The sequence below is a fragment of the Strigops habroptila genome, chromosome Z (genome assembly GCF_004027225.2).
Source record: "Strigops habroptila isolate Jane chromosome Z, bStrHab1.2.pri, whole genome shotgun sequence".
Taxonomy (NCBI): domain Eukaryota; kingdom Metazoa; phylum Chordata; class Aves; order Psittaciformes; family Psittacidae; genus Strigops; species Strigops habroptila.
The window spans coordinates 65915606-65934437 of NC_044302.2; the positions used below are offsets into that span (position 1 = coordinate 65915606).

Genomic DNA, 18832 nt, shown 5'->3' on the forward strand with positions numbered 1-18832 from the left:
CAAAAGCAGATTGCCTTCAACAAACAGATATTTTTCTGAAATACAGTTGGAATTTCAGTGTGTGTTGTGGTAACCGATGCATGCATCTGTTAGGGTTATGCTTGCTCTGCAAGCATGTCAGGATCCATTTCTCTTGTTTCTGATTCAAAATGGGCATCACTTCACAATCAGAGCAGGTTGCAGTCCCTTGAGGTCCAGAGGCAGATGTGATCAAAGGGGGTACTATGATTATAAAACAAAACTAGTTTTAGTTTGGGCCCCTTTTCCCAATTGGTCATGAACAAAAACATCTGTTAAAGAGTTTGTTCACAATAGGATGTGTCAGGGTTCTGACTGAACAGACTCCCTTGTTTCTGCGGAATGTGGATCTATCATGTTGTGAGTGAAATTCCAATTCAGTATCTAAAATACGCTACTATAACAATATGCCAAGTGTTGGTCCAATTGTGGCTGCAGGGGAAAGGAAGTAAAGTAAAAAGAGGAGAAATTACAGCAAGCATGTGTGAGTTGACACTGTTAATTTGCAATGACAAAAGCCCAAAGATTTACAGTTTCACCTTTTCCAAGGAGGTTGAGCAGTAATGTGCTGTAGGAGTCAGACTCGATAACGCGGGTAAATACATTTGAGCAGCTGGCAGAATTAAATTGTCACCTCATGGGGTACTCGTATTTTGCAGAGAAACTTCTTGGCCATAAAGTACTTAATTGTTAGGGACTTGGGGATTTTCTTACTTTTCAGTTTTGATTTGGCTTTCATAAGCGTTCGGTCAAAACTAGCTGGGCTCTTTGTATAGCAGCAGTTGCTGGGTAGACTTTTCTTTTACAGGAATGAATTCAACTGTAAAATGACACACTGTAAGTTAATAACTTGTGCTTATGCTATACTGTTTTATTGAGCTTTAATGTTTAGGATAATTGGTTTCAAATGCTTACAACAATGAGAATTATTCATGAAGCTTTATATATTTTGGCAAGAAAAACACAGGGGTTGCAATACAACTGCTGGTATGTGCAGAACGTCTGTAGTTACAGACCAGTATTGTTCTATCAGTAGACAAGGGCAACTATAGGATTAATAAGAAAGGTCTCTTGTATTAATTGGAACTGAGTGAACTTGGAGAATCAGGGAGAGAAAAAGGAAACATTTTTATAGCTTGCAAAACTCTCTTAAAAATTGTGATCATGGGAAAAGCCTCAGCTAGAGCCAGCGTAAGAAAATGCATTAAAGCAGTGCTTTGAGTCCATAGGAAGCATGCTTCTTCAGTTCAAGTGTTCACGAAAGCACATATTTATTAGATTTTCTTGTATCACTTTTCTTTGCTATCACCAGTCGCTGAAATCAATGGCAAGACTCCAGTTGAATTTAATGAAAGCTGTTTTCAAGAGCCAGAACTGCTTTTTCTTGTAGAGTCACTCAACTCATCTTGGGCAATACCCAATAAACCAGATACTTGTTACTAAAACTATTAATTCCTTTTGCTCTGAGAAGACTGGAAGACATACAGTGTTGCTAAGAATAATTCCCTGGTGCCTATACTACTCACAGTTCACATTCTGTGTAATTTTGTTTCTTTTAAAGACTGAAGCCTTAAAATATTGGCCTGGAATTTTCACTGTAAATTTACACTGCTGTAAATTTAGGGTTGCTGTGGTTGAAGACCAAAGAATAAGCTCCATGATTCTCCTGTGTCTATTTGAACCTGCAGTTCTTTGTTTTAAACTGGTATTTGAATAAAGCATGCACTGGCAGTGAAAAACAATTTTTGTTTCTTTCAGTACTCCCTCTGCAGTGAGCCTTTGATTGAATTATCCAACCCAGGTGCCAGTGGGTCCTTATTTTTTGTAACTAGTGATGACGAGTTCATCATCAAAACAGTTCAACACAAAGAGGCTGAGTTTCTTCAGAAGCTCTTGCCAGGTTATTATATGGTAAGTTATTATATGGTAAGTAGTTTAAGTCTGTATTTTATCTGTGTTATTCTTGTTTCATATCACACTTCTGAAGATTTGGTTTCATTTGATTTTTAATCTTTCATTGGCTTTATCCATGTTTCTTAATATTTTTGTTATTTTCTGCCCTATCGGAAAGAACAGATATAAATCAAGAATATATTTAAGATAATAATAGCTGCTCTTTCAGCATTCAAGATGAAGCTGAATGTCATCTTCTGATTTGATAGCAAACTTTGCTTCTAGTAAGCTAGTAACAGAAAAAGATTTCTAAATTTCTGATTTTACTTCTTTTCTCCATTTTGTGTTAACCCTCTGCATTTCACTCAGAGTGGACAAAGAAACTAGACTGGTCAGTTTCACTTTTGTTTCTGGACTATTTCTAGTTTCCATTTCTCATGTGTTAAAACAATGATATAAAAATTTATTTATCCATCTAATTCATTCAAAACTTAATTTCTAAATGGAGCTTTTTGAGGGCTAATGCTAAGTTGATTGTATTGTTTTATGTGTGTCCATCATCAGAAAGGGAAACCATTGATCCAAAGTAAGCAGAACTTAATTCTTCTTTTCGTTTTAAACAAAAGCCACTCATATATGACTATATGACCTTTGAAGGTCCCTTCCAACCCAAGCTATTCTATGATTCTATACATATGAACAGAGATTCTTCTGGGTGGTATGCAGGAGTGTTAGACCTGTGACTGACTTTCTTCTCTTTCTTTGCTTTCTTAAGTAAACATTTGAAAAGTTACCCTCTCACTGGTACTAAAAATGAGGAATATTATCATTATTACACTAAATAACATGGATTCACTGTTTGTTAAAAAAAAAAAAAAAGAAAAAAAAGCACTGGCAGCATCAAAAAGAGCAATGCTGGCTGGTGCTTTTCTTCTTGTTGTTTCTAATCATGATAATCAGCTTAGCATAAGCTGGAGTTACTGCAAGTGAATATAAGGCCACTTTGCTTTGTTCCTGGGAACATTATTCTCACTGTTACCATATGCAACAGTTTCCGAAGTATAAAACTTTAATCACTGTAATTATTTCCTTTGAAAGTTCCTTCTTCCCATAGTTGTATATTGTGACTTAGTAATCTTGTAAGATATGAAGTAGTTTTTCCCATCTTGCTTTTCATGCCAAAAACTGAGAGTAGTTTCAGAAGAAGGATTTTTGGTCTCACCAATTTTATCCTCTACTAGTTGTTTGGTTTTTGTTTTGGTTTGGTTTGGTTTGGGTTTGGTTTTTTTTTTTTTGTTTGTTTGTTTGTTGGGGGTGTTTTGCCTATTGTGGAATTTTTATTATTTCACCCTTTTCTGATGGTCAATTGTGGTTCTGTTACAACCTTACACACCTGTGGAGACAGCTTGGTCATTTGGCACTAACCCTTAATGTGGGAAGCCTTGTGGAGACAGGGGTTCTGGTTTTTGGAATCCAAGTTAAGGCAATGAGAACTACATTTGACCAAAACTCCTTCCGTCAGGTGGAATGCAAAGGTTGTTCAAGTCAGAATAAATAAATTAAATCCTTGGGAGTGTTGTGTTTTAAACTGTACCAGCTACTAGGAAGAAAATTAACTCTCTCCCAGCTGAAATGAGTACAGAGATGCTTTAGTCTGCTCTTTTTGTCTTCTAGTCTGCTCTTTCGTGGAATGTGAGAAAGAGAAATCTGGCATAAATGCAGTTACTGCTCAGCTCTTGACATATCTAAGTTCCTGGCAAAAAGCAGTATTTATGCTACCTGTCTGCAGTACAGGCCCACAAAGAAAATCAAATGGTCAAAAAAACAGTACTGAATAAGAAAACATGTACAGTTTTTTTGGTGTTTGTTAATGTCCTTTGATATTGAGAATAGGTATATTTAACAATATCTCTTTTGTTTTAGAATCTGAACCAGAATCCAAGGACTCTTCTACCCAAGTTTTATGGGCTGTACTGTGTTCAGTCAGGAGGCATTAATATTAGAATTGTTGTAATGAACAATGTTTTGCCACGAGCCTTGAAAATGCATTTCACGTATGACTTGAAAGGCTCCACATACAAACGGAGAGCATCAAGAAAAGAGAGGGAGAAGTCCAACCCTACATTCAAAGACTTGGATTTCTTGCAAGATATGCATGAAGGGTTGTATTTTGACTCTGAAACACACAGCGCACTAATGAAAACACTACAGCGGGATTGTCGGGTAAGTGAAAATTACTATTTAAACTTCTGTGTTTGCATCTGTTCTATATTTACCTCAGCAAAACAGAGAGTGGGATGTGGCTTTCTATGTTTAACCTCCATTCCTTTTCCATGCAATTTAATTAGGAAAACCTTTTGATGTCAAAGCACTCATGAAACCTGTATTTTAGTTAAGCAGTTGGGATCTGAGATCACAGAATCATAGATGGGAGTTGGAAGGGATTCACAACAGTCGTCAAGTCCAACTCCTGATGCCACACAGGGCAACCTGAAAATTAAACTGTATATCTAATAGTGTTGTGCAAATACTTCTTAAACACCAACAGGCCTGGGGAACTAGTTCTAGTGCTTGACCACCCTCTCACTGGAGAACTTTTTCCTAATATCCAATCTGAACTTCCCTGAGCAGCTTTAAGCCATTCCCTCACATCCTGTCACCAGGCGCCAGAGATCAGCACCACCCTTTCTGCTCCCCTCATGAGGAAGTGGTAAACACCAAGTGAGGTCACCCCTCAGTCACGTTCTCTAAGCTGAACAAATCTAATCTCCTCATCCGCTCCTCACAAGTTAAGTCCTCTAGTGCTTTCACCGGCTTTGTTGCCCTCCTTTGCACAAATGCTAATATTTTTATATTGTTTTTATACTGTGGAGCCCAAAACTGCATACAATACTTGAGGTGAGGCAGCATCAATGCTGACTATAGTGGGACAATCAGTTCTTTCAATCCCTTAGCTATACTCTGCTTAAGACACCCCATGATAGGGTTGGCCATTTTGGACACCAGGACATGTTGCCAACTCACTGAGTTTATCACCCAGCAAAACCTCCAGATCCCTTTCTGCAGGCTCTCTCTCTCTTTGTCTGTACATCCAGGATTACACTGATCCATCTGTGGATCAGATTACTGTAGGAAAGTAGTCTAGTAGAGTTTTTTAAATTCTAGTTCTTGCTTTCCACTAATTTGGAGATTTTAATTATTTTTTTCTGAGGCACAATTAGCCCTGTGGTACTGTTGTTACATATGATAAACTGTATGTAGAGCTGCAAGCTCAGTATTGCTTCAGTAAGTCTGTAAGTTAACAAGAACTAGGAAACTGAATGGGGGCAGGAGGTTGTCTAGTGGCAGTAGTCTTATTTCCCGAGCAAAGTAATTTCTTCCTCAGTGAAAGGTAGTGCTTAATGTCTACATAACATTTTCAAGGCAAGAGAAGGATACCTGCCATTGTCGTTTGAGAGGACCTTGGTGAATGGAATCAGTGCCTATTGTGGACAGAGAAAATTGCTGTAAAATGGATTTTTTTTCTGTAGCAAAGGTAAGAAAATATGAAGTAGGTAAAAGGGCAGTTATCCAGGTCTTGGAGTTTCATAGGATTCACAGAGGTTGTGGAAAGACAAGATTGGGTTTGTCTGAGGGGAATCCTGAGTGTTGCATAATAAACCAACTCATTACATAGAAGAGGCATCCTGAACGTCAGTTTGTTGTTTGCTGCCACCTGTGGTGCAAGATGGAAAGCATTGGTTTTGCACATGAATAGTACTTCTTGTTTAATTATCACAGAAGTCTGCAATGTCTTGTGCTTGGTTCGTAAAGCTGGGTGATCTCATGTTCAGCTGCATGTGCAGTGTGAGGCATTTATCTAACACCACACATTGTTCTTTCTGTAGCCTCTTGCAGTGAGTGTTTCCTGAGCTCCTGCCGTGTGTGATAATGCAAAATGCATGAGTATGTCACATCTGGGGATCTGGATGCCCTTTTGTGCATCCTCCCACTTGTCAAAGGTTACCCAATTAAAGCCAGGGGGGTCTATTATATAGAAAATAATATGTGGAATCTAAAAGAGGGAACAGACTAAAAAGTGAAAACAAGAATCAATCATTTCATTGTTACATATAAAGGGTGCTCTTACTGGTTCTTTGAAACTATAGGTAAATTCTTGCTACATGTTACTTGAGTGCTGAACTAAACATCATGTTTCTCAGTGTGTTAATCTTAGATTAAGAACTCTCAACTTAGTCTGGAGTTCTTAAAGGCCCAGCTAAATCTTTCTGCCTATATGGTATAGGGATGGCTACTTAGCATGAGTGATAACTCACCTAGATTTTTAGGGCTTCAAAACTTGCCATCTCTTTTTCATTTTATTCCGAAGTAAGAAAGTTAGTGTAGGCACTGGAATTAAAAATTCATTAGAGAAAGGAAATTTTTGATCTTGCCAATATTTTGGGACTAAGAAATTGTCTTATGTGTTGCTTAAATTTGGATTATATTTTCATTGTTCATATTTGCAATCAGAATCAGTAAGCAATGTTTTAGGGTTTTTTTCTGCTTCTTCAATATAAACATTCCAGGCTGGTAGCCCCCCTCCTCCATAAGCTCTGACACTAAGCACAGAGGCCTGGCAGAACTTACTGGTGATGACGAAGAAGGCGGCAGGGATCTGCGTCTGTCACTATATCACCCACCCCTTTCAGCAATAGCCCCACATTTTCTTTGGTCAGCCTTTTACCACTAATACAGCAGTAGAAGCTCTTCTGTACGCCCTTGACAATCCCTTGCAAGTCTCAACTCTATTTTGGCTTACTTGACAATAATTGCCATATCCCTACATGCCTAGGCAATGTTTTTCAATTCCTTTTTTGTAGCCTGTGTGTCCTCCCCTATCCTGTATGCTGCCTTTTCACACTCAAGCTGTGGCTTCCTTGCTTAGCTGAGCTGGCCTCCTGATATATCTCCTCAGCCTGACACAGAGCATCTTGTCAGCTAACACAGAGCTCTCTCCCCAGAGAAAAGTAGTAGAAGGTATGACAGTGGTGGACCACTGCTGGAGTATCAGTTCTTGTCTGCCTTCCTGCAGCTCTGATGAGGTACATGATCTGCTTGATTAGAGGATGGAGCTGAGTGGCTTGTGGCAGTCTGTCATGGTCTGGTATCTCCAGTAGCAGCTCCAGATTATGTTTTGGGACAGGTACAGCTTGATAGCGTTCCCCAGTTCCTGCATTCCCCTGCTTGTTATGTTCACATGCTAGGTGATAGGGTCTGAAACCTCTGCACACAGACCATTTCACACTTTTTGCACCTTAGCTAAACCAAGAAGTGTAACATTACATAGTGTTCCTAAAGATGTAATATTCCTGAGTTTATCATACATAAAATATAAACAACTGAAAATTTGAACTAGCTTTCAAATTCTTGACTGTTGCTGAGACTTATTATAGCTATCCTATCCTTGCCAGTAGGCACTATCATAGTTAGTGGGGGTGTGGAGGTGATGAGACAGAGAACACACTACAGGCAAATGGTACTAAAAATAAAGAATTCCACTTGCCTGAATAGCTTTCCTAAAAATCTTTGGTTTGAAGCCTTACTTGTTTCAGAGTTCTTTAATTTGTAAATGCAATGTGCCTATATTTTGTATAATGGTAAATACTGAGAGTATTGGAAGGTAGTTTCAGTAGATGTGATTTATTTTTAGTAATCATGCTCTTTGCTAGTCTGATTATTGTATAAAATTATTAATTATTTAAGAATAGATCTGACTCTCCGAATTTCAAATAGAATTAATCTTATAAATATTAACAGAAACTGTTCTGCTCATGAATGAGACAAAGAATTAAAAGCTTTCTAAGAAGTAAGATCCAAATAATCTTTATTGATTTCTTCTTCACCTCTTTCCTTAAGACATGTCTTGCTGCAGATGAGGAAACCAAAACCTTTCCCGATGGTCAAAGTTTGACTTGGTGTTGTTCCCTCTGTGGCAGAACACTCAATTTTTGTAGTCGACTTTTGCATTAGAAAATTAGGAGAATGATTAGATGCCTTGTAGGAGTATTGTCAGGATTATTTAGCTAATATCTGCACTTTAATGTGGAAGATTAAAGTTTGTGGATGCCGTTTTTTGGTTTGTGGTCAGAAAAGAGTTCAAATCATGGAGGTTTTTTCTTTCTCATTGCTTAAAATTTTTCAAGACAAGAAGAACAAAATGCATTGCTACTAAGACTTTCAAGGAGAACTAGACGCCAAACAACAGAATTCACAGAATATCTATGTTGTGCTGAAGCACTGGTGACAGAGACCTTGTATGATCAATTTATTCACTGGATTTTTCAAAACCCTTAGTACTGTGGGAAGTTGTTGGTTTTCTTGTATTTTTTATTTTTATTTTTTTTTCCTACCTCGAAGGTTCTACACAGATTATTCTTTAGCCCAGATAATTTCAATGGCCCATTCTACAGCATGTCCTTACAAACAGTAGTGTTGGTGCAACTTGAAGGAGTATTGAATTGCAGCATAGGGCAGAAATAATAGATAGCATGTCATGGGAGTAGAGAATGTGCTAATCTTAGATGAAAGCCCTCTTTATCAAAAATGGTAGTTTGAGGAAAGTGGACACGGAGTGATATTGCAGATCTCTTGTATCTTTAGGTATTATCATTCCTGTAGTATCAATTTAAATTCAAATTTCTCTTCATTTCTACTTTGGAAATCAGAAACAGGATTGTAATTTTTAGGACTGTTAGTTAACAATATTTTTTAAGAATTCTGTTGAAATGACAAGTGACTCCATATGTGCTTTGGAGGGGTTGATGATTCATTTTCACAGGATAGATTGTTTCTAAACCAGACCCATTACTAGGCATTTGGCATTTGCACAATAGTTTCAAAGAAATGCTTATTATGCAAATAGTACTCTATTTTGTAGGATTTTTACATATTTCCTTATGTTCGAGAGTAATTATTGATTCAGTGTAGAATCAATCTTCTTTATGTCAGTTTCTATGTCCCTTTTCCAAAATGCTTGTAGAAGAGGAAATGCTTGCATGGTTAACCTTTTAGGGTTTTTTTGTATTTCATAAGCTTGTGTAATTATATTTTTTTGAGTAGCATTTTCCTTGATTCTTTTATGAAAATGACCTGCTGACTTGAGGTTTTTTGCATGGTTTGCAACATGAATGCAGATTTCTCTGACAGACATAGACAGCTTGGGCTGGCTGCATCTGAAGTAAAAATTCCGTGGCTCTGCTCTGTTAGTCACTGGCTGAGATAGCTGAATGTAACCCCATCAAAGATGATTCACAGAATGCTTTAACATCTGATTAGCTCAGATTAAAAAAAATCTGATTCAGTGAGTTATTTTTCCATGTTTTGAAACAACGTATTTTGTGATGCCATTTCACTGCAGTTTTTATGTGGTATGAAAGCAAAATAGTGCTTAAGGCTAGAAGGGGATAAGTGACACTTGCCATCTGAAAGTTGTCAAAGCAGCTAAAGCCAGCCTTGTAGGCAGTACTTGGTGACCAAGTGACAACATTGTGCTGATAGAATCTGTGTACCTAGTGAAATACAGAAATACAAATTAGATGAACAATTTAATGTCAAGTTAATTAATTGAATGTTTACTTGTCATTTTCAAATACAACACTTAATCATGCTGTGTACTAAGAAATAAGAATATTCTTGCTGGAATTTTCCAATGCCATTTTGCTAGCAAGGTGCATTTCAGAGCAGTTACATGAGTAAAGATTGAATTTCTCTCACTTTTACTATACAAGGAGCGTACTTCTGGGAGTTAACATCAATTTCTAGTGATCTCACATGGATGGCATCAAGTGTTCTGCAGGGCTTTCTCAGTTCGCTATGAATATAGCCCTTTAATACTGTGACGTGTTTGTTTTTCATTAGATTAGGGTCTCATTTTGGTACCTTCCTAGCAAAAACTTGCTGCTGCTTCTGAAAAGCAGTTCCATCTAAAATCATCGAAGCTACCTGCAAGCAACCCTTGACCCAGGAAAAGGCTTATGGGTTTTTGTGTTATTGTAGGATGCTGCATGTTAAGAAATAGCTTGATGTGCTGCATCTGTAACTTTTCCTTGGCAAACCAGATTAATTTGTACAACTGTGTGTGCAAAATGTGTTACTTACACATTTAAAAATAATCATGGTTTGAGATGTTAAATATTAATGACAATGATCGTAAGGTCCTATCCAACCCAAACCATTCTATGATTCTATACATATGTGAGGACCTTTCAGATATTTTCAGCTGGAAATTCCACTGTCTGAAATAAAATTTGTCTTAATACAGACTAAAGAGTTTGACATGAAGTACGTTCTTGTTGAATGCTGATGTCTGAGATTCTTCCTTGTTATTCTCATTAATTATTTTGTATCATCAGAATTGTATCAGAATTTTCCTTAGAAACAAATAGGGGAGTAAAACATGCTTAGATCTGGTCAAAAGATGTGTATTTGCATAAGGAGTGGTTGATGTGCTTATCAAATTTCTAAGGGGAGTTAATCAGAACTGTGTATCAAACCAGTAGGCAGATGGAGAGGTAGATACTATTATGACATCCTGAAAACTTTGTAGACTGGGCAATCCTGCATCTGAGTAGGACCATGGATAGGGTGTCCCAGTGACAAGGGCTAAAATTCATAGGCTATGTCCTATTTGTTAGAATTTGTACAGCATTTAATCCATTGGATGTGCAGGTGTTTCATTTTCATAATGAAATGGAATAATAATAAAAAAAAGCTACTTGTTTTTATGATGTTTTTCAGTAATCCTAGAACAAAGTCATAAATTGTCAAAGAATAGTCCATTGTATAGTACAAGTAGTAAGGGTTTAAGTGACAGTGAATTGATGCAGTCAGAAATATTAATTTTACTGCATAAAAGGTCCCTGTTGAAAAAGCAGCAGCACATTGTACGACAGCCTTCCACGAGGTTACATCCAGCCCTTGACATAGGTTATGTAATTAAGGCAGTTAAATCATAATGTGTCTAATGTAATCTAATTCAAAAGGTAGTAAAGAATAGGCTGAATTCATAACAGTAAAATAGGAGTGGCAATGCTTTTTCCAAGCCTGACTAGCTGCTGTAGTCTAGTTTTGCATAAACAGTGTTGCTGACTGTACTACTAAGGTAGGTATTTTTGCAGGTGATGAATTGGTGTGGGGTTCTTTGGGTTTTGGTTTGGGGTTTGTGGTTTTTTTTCCGTCTACATAGAATCTACTTTCAGTATTTGGCGGCCGGCATCCACTGGTTACACACTTCTAATTAACGCATTGTATAGTAATTTCTTTCTGAGAAAGCCTGAGTAAAAGATAGCAATAAGAAAGCAATAAAGAAAATTCTAGAACTTATTTGGCACCTAGTGTGAGTGCCTTTGTACCTATTAGTTGCACTATTTTTGCAATTCATAATTGTAAAACAAGAAGTTATTCTAGTGGATGTTATCCCATTCAATGCTCAATAATATTTCATTTAATGAATTAGGTTTGAATTAGATTACATTTCATTGTGATGGTGTATGGTAATTTAGAATATGCTTTTTTGTCCTGTCAAATCCTGTGTAAGCTCTCTCATCAAAGGATGCTCTGGAGTACTGAGGGCCATAGGCTGGCAGCCTCCTTCTTGTTACATTTGAACTACCCCACCTCTGTGCAGGATTATTCCGAGCAAGATGTTTTCTAAACTCCTTCTTTGTGTCTAGAACTCAGAATGAGGCTGTGGCTTTCTGCACTTAGATTACAGTGTGTTCTGCTTTGTTTCTTCACTTTGAATCCTTAAAACAGTGCTAAAATTAAGATGCCGTGTTCTTCATGGAAGAGAAATGCCAGAGATTTAAAAGAATTCAGCTATATTGTACATTTGGCTTCTACTTAGCATAATGAGTACATAAGAAATATTGATGGAGTGACACAGAGCTTTTCTACCTCTGCCTATATACTTGGGCATTGGAGTTAAAATTATCTCTAGGAACGTGTTAAGTAGTAGATTCCCTTTTCCTCCTCATACAGTTTCACAGATCACTAGACTTTTCCTGGTGATTACCAAAAAAAAATCTCATTTTGGATTTGCAAAATGTCAGAGGTCACAAGCCATCTCAGTGTTTCGTGTAAAAAATATTTACACTTTGATAGTCTTCATCAAAATTACATACTTGGAGTTACTGCTCTTTATTTGTCATCTCTGCAAAATCAGATGTACTATTGCCTCTCGATTCTGTGCCAAAAATTATATGTTTATCTTATGGCATTGTGTGCCAAAACGTATCATGAATTGTTCATTGTTGAGTTGCATGAGGTGAAGGAGAGGTAAGTGGCACATCATAGAATCATAGAATAGTTAGGGTTGGAAAGGACCTTAAGATCATCTAGTTTCAACCCCCCTGCCATGGGCAAGGGCACCTCGCACTAAACCATGTCGCCCAAGGCTCTGTCCAGCCCGGCCTTCAACATCGCGAGGGATGGAGCACTTACAACTTCCTTGGGCAACCCATTCCAGTGCCTCACCACCCTCACAGTAAAGAACTACTTCTTTATATCTAATCTAAACTTCCCCTGTTTAAGTTTGAAGCCATTACCCCTTGTCCTACCACTACAGTCTCTAAGGAAGAGTCCCTCCCCAGCATCCTTATAGGACCCCTTAATATCATCATATCCTTCCTGGTTGCTACCGGTTTTTCTCCTTCCACTTCGTACTGCTGTTATGTGAAATATTGAACACAGTTGCTGTCTGCTCACAGTTTGGTTATATTGCTAGATGTGATAGCAGCCTATTATAATTCGCCTTTGTATGTGACTTGAACTGTATTTCCTTTTAATGTCAGTATGCCAGACTTCATAATGATGTAACTGACTAGAAACTTACGATAGTACATGTGCATGAAAGAAGAAAGGGAACTTGCTACTGACAGAAGCAAAATGGTTGGTAGAGCTAGAAGACAAAGCTCGTTGGTTAAGTCATACTTCAGAAATAAAACTGCCTAATAAAGAAAGATGCGTGATTTTTGTGCCAGAATTCCATCAGCTGTTAATGAGAGGGTGACAGCAAATGCTTTTTTTGACACTTGAAAATTCTCCAAGTATACTTTCTCAGCTATAAATAGGAGGTGGAGGAGAAGTAGAGAGTAGTGTAGGCAAAAATGCTCTGTAAAGTCTGGAACATGTGTTATTGGTGACTTTAAAGATGTCTGTAGTTCATAATTGTATGGTGGAACTATTAATTGATTATTTGCTATAAATAAAAAAAGGTGCTAGCTGGACGTACGTTCTCTGACTACAAAGTAGCATTGGGTTACCTTTCAGCTATTCATCTTTCTTTCCCACTTGTAACAAGAGCAGTGAGCTAATTAGATAACTAGCTATTTGACCTATGTGGAGGTTTTGTTTATATTATATTAATATATGCTAATATATATTAATATATTATGGTTTTGATTATAATTTTGCATATTTTCCTAATAAGAGAAATTTGTGCTTTGAAGGATTATTGTTACTTCAGTTTTCGAAATACTGCTGTGTAATTCGTATTTTATGTAGTCTTCATTTGTTTTAGTACAGCCATTTCTTTTTTGTTGATAGGTTCTAGAAAGTTTTAAGATCATGGATTACAGTCTGCTACTGGGAATCCACATACTGAACAGTAACATGAATGAAAAAGAGGGAGAGAGTTCCCAGAGTGCGTCGGATGCAAAACGTCCAGGAGGGCAGAAAGTTCTCTATTCCACAGCCATGGAGTCTATACAGGGCCCTGGAAAGGCAGGAGACTCTGTCACCAGAGAGACAACAAACACGTAAGTGCCCAAATGTGCACTTAAGGTTACTATTAAAACATGCACATTCTGTTTCTTCAGTCTGTGACACTTGGTATTAAAAGGCAAAACATTCAAGGGTATACTGCATTTCAGAAATTGAAAGATTAAGCCTCCGTCCCTATTCCCTCCACACCCCCCACCTCCAAGAAAGAAAGCTGGACCCTCAAGATTTGCTGCAGAGCAGGGAATTAAAATATTAATGAGTAGATTGTTCATCTTTAAATACACAATGGCAAATTTGGTTACTTCAGAGTGACTTACGTATGAACAAGGGCATTCGTTTATAAAAAAAGGTATTATGAGATGGCTATTACAAGAGTCTCAAGTGTAATCTAATTTTAACTGGAAACAGCCTGATGAGCCATACTATTTATCAGCACTGAAATGGAAATTCCTACAGTGGTTATTTTCATCTCAAAGTATTATATATGATATGTAGAACTCTGTCATCCACCACTGAAGTGCAGTCATACCCATGTACAGTGGATACTTCCTCAGATTAAGAACTGCTGCTTTCCTCTTATTTTTCTACCTAGCAAAAATTGCAGCAGGAATTTAAGTATATAGACAGTAGGTTCTGTATTGTTTCCTCTGGAATACATTCAGTGTTAGTGAGAGTGTTATGTTCACCATTCTCATTCTATATATTCAGTCATTCATTGTAATAAGGATTTCATTTCAAATTAAGGATTTACTCTTCTGGTTCTCAAGTGAGCTGTCTAGGTAAATACTAATAATAATATAGAAAGATGTGTTTAAATCTACAGCAAACAAATAGGAGAATTACGATATTTAGCATTTTTAGAGAGTTTCCAGCTGTTCGGAGCTCTAGAATATAAATTAAAGCTGAATTTCACTCAGTTTTTACAGCATCACTCACTTTCACACAGAAGAATGCTTCTTGTATGGTGGCAGAGGTGTTGCACTGGCAGTTTTGGGAGTGTTGGGTTTTCGTTTTGGTTTGGTTTTTTAACTGAAAGCCAAAGCTGATTATATAAGTCATTGTTCTGGTTTCAGCTGGAATAGTAATTTTTCTCCTTCTTAGTAGCTGGTGCAGTGCTGTGTTTTGGCTTTAGTCTGAGGACAATGCTGATAACACACCGATGTTTTAGTTGTTGCTCAGTAGCACTTACCCTGATCAAGGACTTTTTAGTCTCTCATGCTCTGCCAGTGACGAGAGGCACAAGAAGCCAGGAGGAAACAGAGACAGGACACCTCACCCAAACTAGCCAAAGGGGTATTCCATACAACAGCACGTCATGCCCAGTGTATAAACTTGGGGGAAGTTGGCCAGGATGTGGTGATTGCTGCTATTATTATTATATTTTACTTTATTTTCGTTATTGAACTTTTCTTATCTCAACCCACGGGTTTTACTTTCTTCCAATTCTCCTCCCCACCCTGCCCAGGGAGAGGAGTTGCGTGGTACTTATTGCCGACTGAGCCTAAACCACAACATTGGGCCATACAGGCATGAGGATGAGAATGGATACCCAGCAGCAATAACTGCTGCTTGTGCTGGTTTGAATTTACAGTCATATCTTCCAGGAAAGGCTGACAGAATATAGTTTTGTAAACCACTTAACACTTCTGAATGTCTGACCAGTTAATTGAGCTGGAGTTTATGGTAATGAGGTTTTACAGTAATTTAAACTCCATTTGCATTTACATGGTTTCCTTTGTGATTAGAATAATAAAAAATCTCCCTACCCCTCATCTCTCCTTTTCCCCTCTTCCCCTACCCCCTACCCCCCCCCCCCCCAAAAAAAAAAAAAAAGTTTGAGTAGATGGTAGCTCTGTTTTGTCAGGGGAAGAGACTACTGTGCGTTAATGGCAGAGTGGGGAAATGTACTCTCAACTCTCTGGTAGCTGTTTCAGCTACCAAAGCTGTGTATTATTTGTTTCTTAAACTGTTAAAAAAGATTTGGAGGTATTGCATGTGTTGCATCTTCAATCTCTCTTCTAGTTTTGTAGTGGATCCATCAATGCCAACAGCAGCTGTCAAACCAAAAACTGGATTTCATTTTTTGGTTCCAAAAACAATGGTCCCTTTTTTCTAAGTAGTGAAGTAGGAAGAGTTTACAATGGACATTTACCACTGGATCTGAGATACTTTAGGTTTGCTGTTTAAAATCAGTTGTATGCTAAATGACCTGCATCTGACTGACTTCGCACTGTGGCATCTAGGTTTATGTTGTGCCTATTTCTTCGTGTTTTCACGTGGGTACAGTTCACCTACTAAATGATAATCAGAGATACCTTTAAAGATAATCTAACTATGTTTTTGTTGTTTCTCTCAGAATGGGAGGTATTCCAGCTAAAACCCATAAAGAAGAAAAGTTGCTTTTGTTTATGGGCATTATTGATATTCTCCAGTCTTACCGGTAAGATGAAGTGCAGGTTTTTATTGTATAAGCTATTCTGAAATTACATACCAATGGAGAAATTTTATAAAGCAATTCTGATTTTGCTTTTATGTGCTTAGATTAATGAAGAAGCTGGAACATTCTTGGAAAGCTCTTGTTTATGATGGGGTAAGTAGATTTTTTTTTTTTTTTTTTTTAATTTTTTTTTTTAACTGCTCATGATTTAGCTAATAGAACTTTGACTTACATTGACCAGGAAAGAGCTAGCTCTGGTGTATTTGTAGTCTACCATCACCACATGGTTTGGGCTGTTGCTGAAATCTTTTAAGTCCATTTCCCAATGCATGCTGTGATTTTATTTGTTGATCTTTAAAAAGCAACCAAATGATCATTTTGTCCTTCTAACTTACAAAAGACAAGGGCCACTTAACAGGACATTGATGAATCTGTAACAAAAAATTGTACATAATGTGAAAAAAGCATTTCAGATGCTAGTAAGATTTTGCAGAATATGGCTGTATAATTCATAACTCGTGATTTCATAAATTAAATACCTAAAGAAAAGTTCTTGCACAATTAACCTTTAAAAAGAAAAAAATGTGTTAGGTTTCACTTCTTTTGAGTATGCATGAAATGTATGATATAGTTGTATCTGAGACGTCCAACATCTTTCCTGACGATTTACTTGTCATATACTTATGGAAAATGTGACTGAGACCTTTTTCAATCTTGTAGGATACTGTTTCAGTTCACCGACCAAGTTTTTATGCAGACAGATTTTTAAAGTTTATGAGTACAAGAGTTTTCAAGAAAGTTCAAGGTAAGACTGTTACTCTTTTATGTATTTATATAATCATTACTTTATAATGCTCCTGTCCTGGCAATAAAAGAATCCTTTCTTCAACATCATGTAGCATTTACATTGCCAGAAGGTGAGTTTCTTCAGTGGAGCTAGTGGGATTGTACTCAATAGTAAAATTACAGAGAATTATTTGCTATTTACTTTTTGTCACCACATTACAGGCATCTGAAGGTAAACCAGGTTCCGGTATATTAGCATTGATATAAATTTAATGATCTAATGCTGTGTCCAGTCCTGCATCTGTTATTCATGGGAATACCCCCATTGATTTTAGTATCTTTAATTTGCAGAAGATTGTTACATACAATGTTTGAAAAGCATGTTTGAGAAGATAGGCATTCTTCCCTTTGATATGGATTTCTTAAGTGCTTTATCAAGGAAAAATATCAGAAATTGGATATTAATAAAGTTCTTTCTTTGTCTTTTTCACTATCACCTGTTTCTAGTTTTCCCCTCCTTTTCTCCTTTCTTAATTTTTAATTAATTTTCAAGGGTAAGCTACATATCACTATTAGCTACTTAAAGGGTATGGTGGGTTGCCCTTGGCTGAATGGCAGGTGCTCACCGAAGCCACTCTATCACACCCCCTCCTCAACTGGATGGTGGGAGAAAAGCTCATGGATCTTGATAAGGACAAGGCAATCTCACACCAATTACCATCATAGGCAAAAGAGACTCAACTCAGGAAAATTAATTTAATTTATTACCAATGAAATCAGAGTAGGGAAATGAGAAATGAAACCAAATCTTAAAACACCTTTCCCTTACCTCTCCCTTCGTCCCAGTCTTAACTTTACTCACAACTTCTCTACCTCTGCCCCCCAGGCAGTGCAGGGGGACAGGGAATGGGGATTGTGGCCATTTCCTCACATGTTGTCTCTGCCACTCCTTCCTCCTCGCTCTCCTTCCTGCTCCAACACGGTGTCCCACCTATAGGAGACAGTCCTCCATGAACTTCTTTAGTATAGATCCTTCCCTTTTCTTCATTAACTTCTCCAGCATGTGTCCTTTCCACAGGGTGCAGTCCTTCAGGAATAGACTGCTCCAGTGGGGGTCTACCATGCCATCACAAGTCCTGCAGCAAACCTGCTCCAGCGTTGGCTCCTCTCTCCACGGAGCCACAGGTTCTGCCAGGAGCCTGCTCCAGAATGGGCTGTCCACAGGGTCACAGCTTCCTTCAGGGTGCATCCAATTGCTCTGTCATGGGGTCCTTCGTGGGCTGCAGGTGGATATCTGCTTCACTTTGGACTTCCATGGGCTGCAGAGACACAGCCTGCCTCACCATGGTCTGCACCACAGGCTGCAGGGGAATCTCTGCTCTGGTGCCTTCCTCTTCCCCCTCCTCCTTCACTGATCTTGGTGTCTGCAGGGCTGCTTCTCTCACCTGTTCTCACTCCTCTCTTCCGGCTGCTGTTGTGCAGCAGTTTCCCCTTCTCAGATATGTTACTCCAGAGGTGCTGGTTACTCTGAGCTGGTGGGCTCAGCCTTGGCCAGCAGTGAGTCCATCCTGGAACGGACTGGCATTGGCTCTGTCGGACATGGGGGAGGCTTCTAGCAGCTTCTCACAGAAGTCAACCCTGGAGCTACCCTGCTACCAAAACCTTGCTGCACAAACCCTTTCCCAACAGAGGGGAAGGAAAAAAAGCCAAGAGAAACCCACTCTCACTACAGAGGGATATCTTTACCAAAGGATTAAGTTTAAGTCTTGCAGCAATAATTTAACTATTGATTGTCATTTCTCTCAAATAAAATGAATTTATTTCTATAACTGAAAACTGTAGATCCTCTTAAGACATCGGGGACAGAGGGTGAATTGATCCTACGTAGGTGAGTTTTTCCTGTATGTTGTGATTTAACCCGAGTGAGCAGCTAAC

The 18832-nt window shown here is 38.1% G+C and overlaps 1 protein-coding gene across 2 annotated transcripts in view; it reads left to right on the forward strand.

Annotated features, from left to right (window-relative positions):
- PIP5K1B (phosphatidylinositol-4-phosphate 5-kinase type 1 beta) overlaps positions 1-18832 on the forward strand; it is a 102859-nt gene that overhangs the window by 63928 nt on the left and 20099 nt on the right. For both annotated transcript variants that reach the window (XM_030512242.1, XM_030512243.1), the window contains exons 6-11: positions 1777-1929; positions 3835-4134; positions 13498-13709; positions 16031-16114; positions 16216-16264; positions 16832-16916. In XM_030512242.1, the coding sequence (XP_030368102.1) occupies positions 1777-1929; positions 3835-4134; positions 13498-13709; positions 16031-16114; positions 16216-16264; positions 16832-16916 (883 nt within the window). The remainder of the gene's footprint in view (positions 1-1776; positions 1930-3834; positions 4135-13497; positions 13710-16030; positions 16115-16215; positions 16265-16831; positions 16917-18832) is intronic.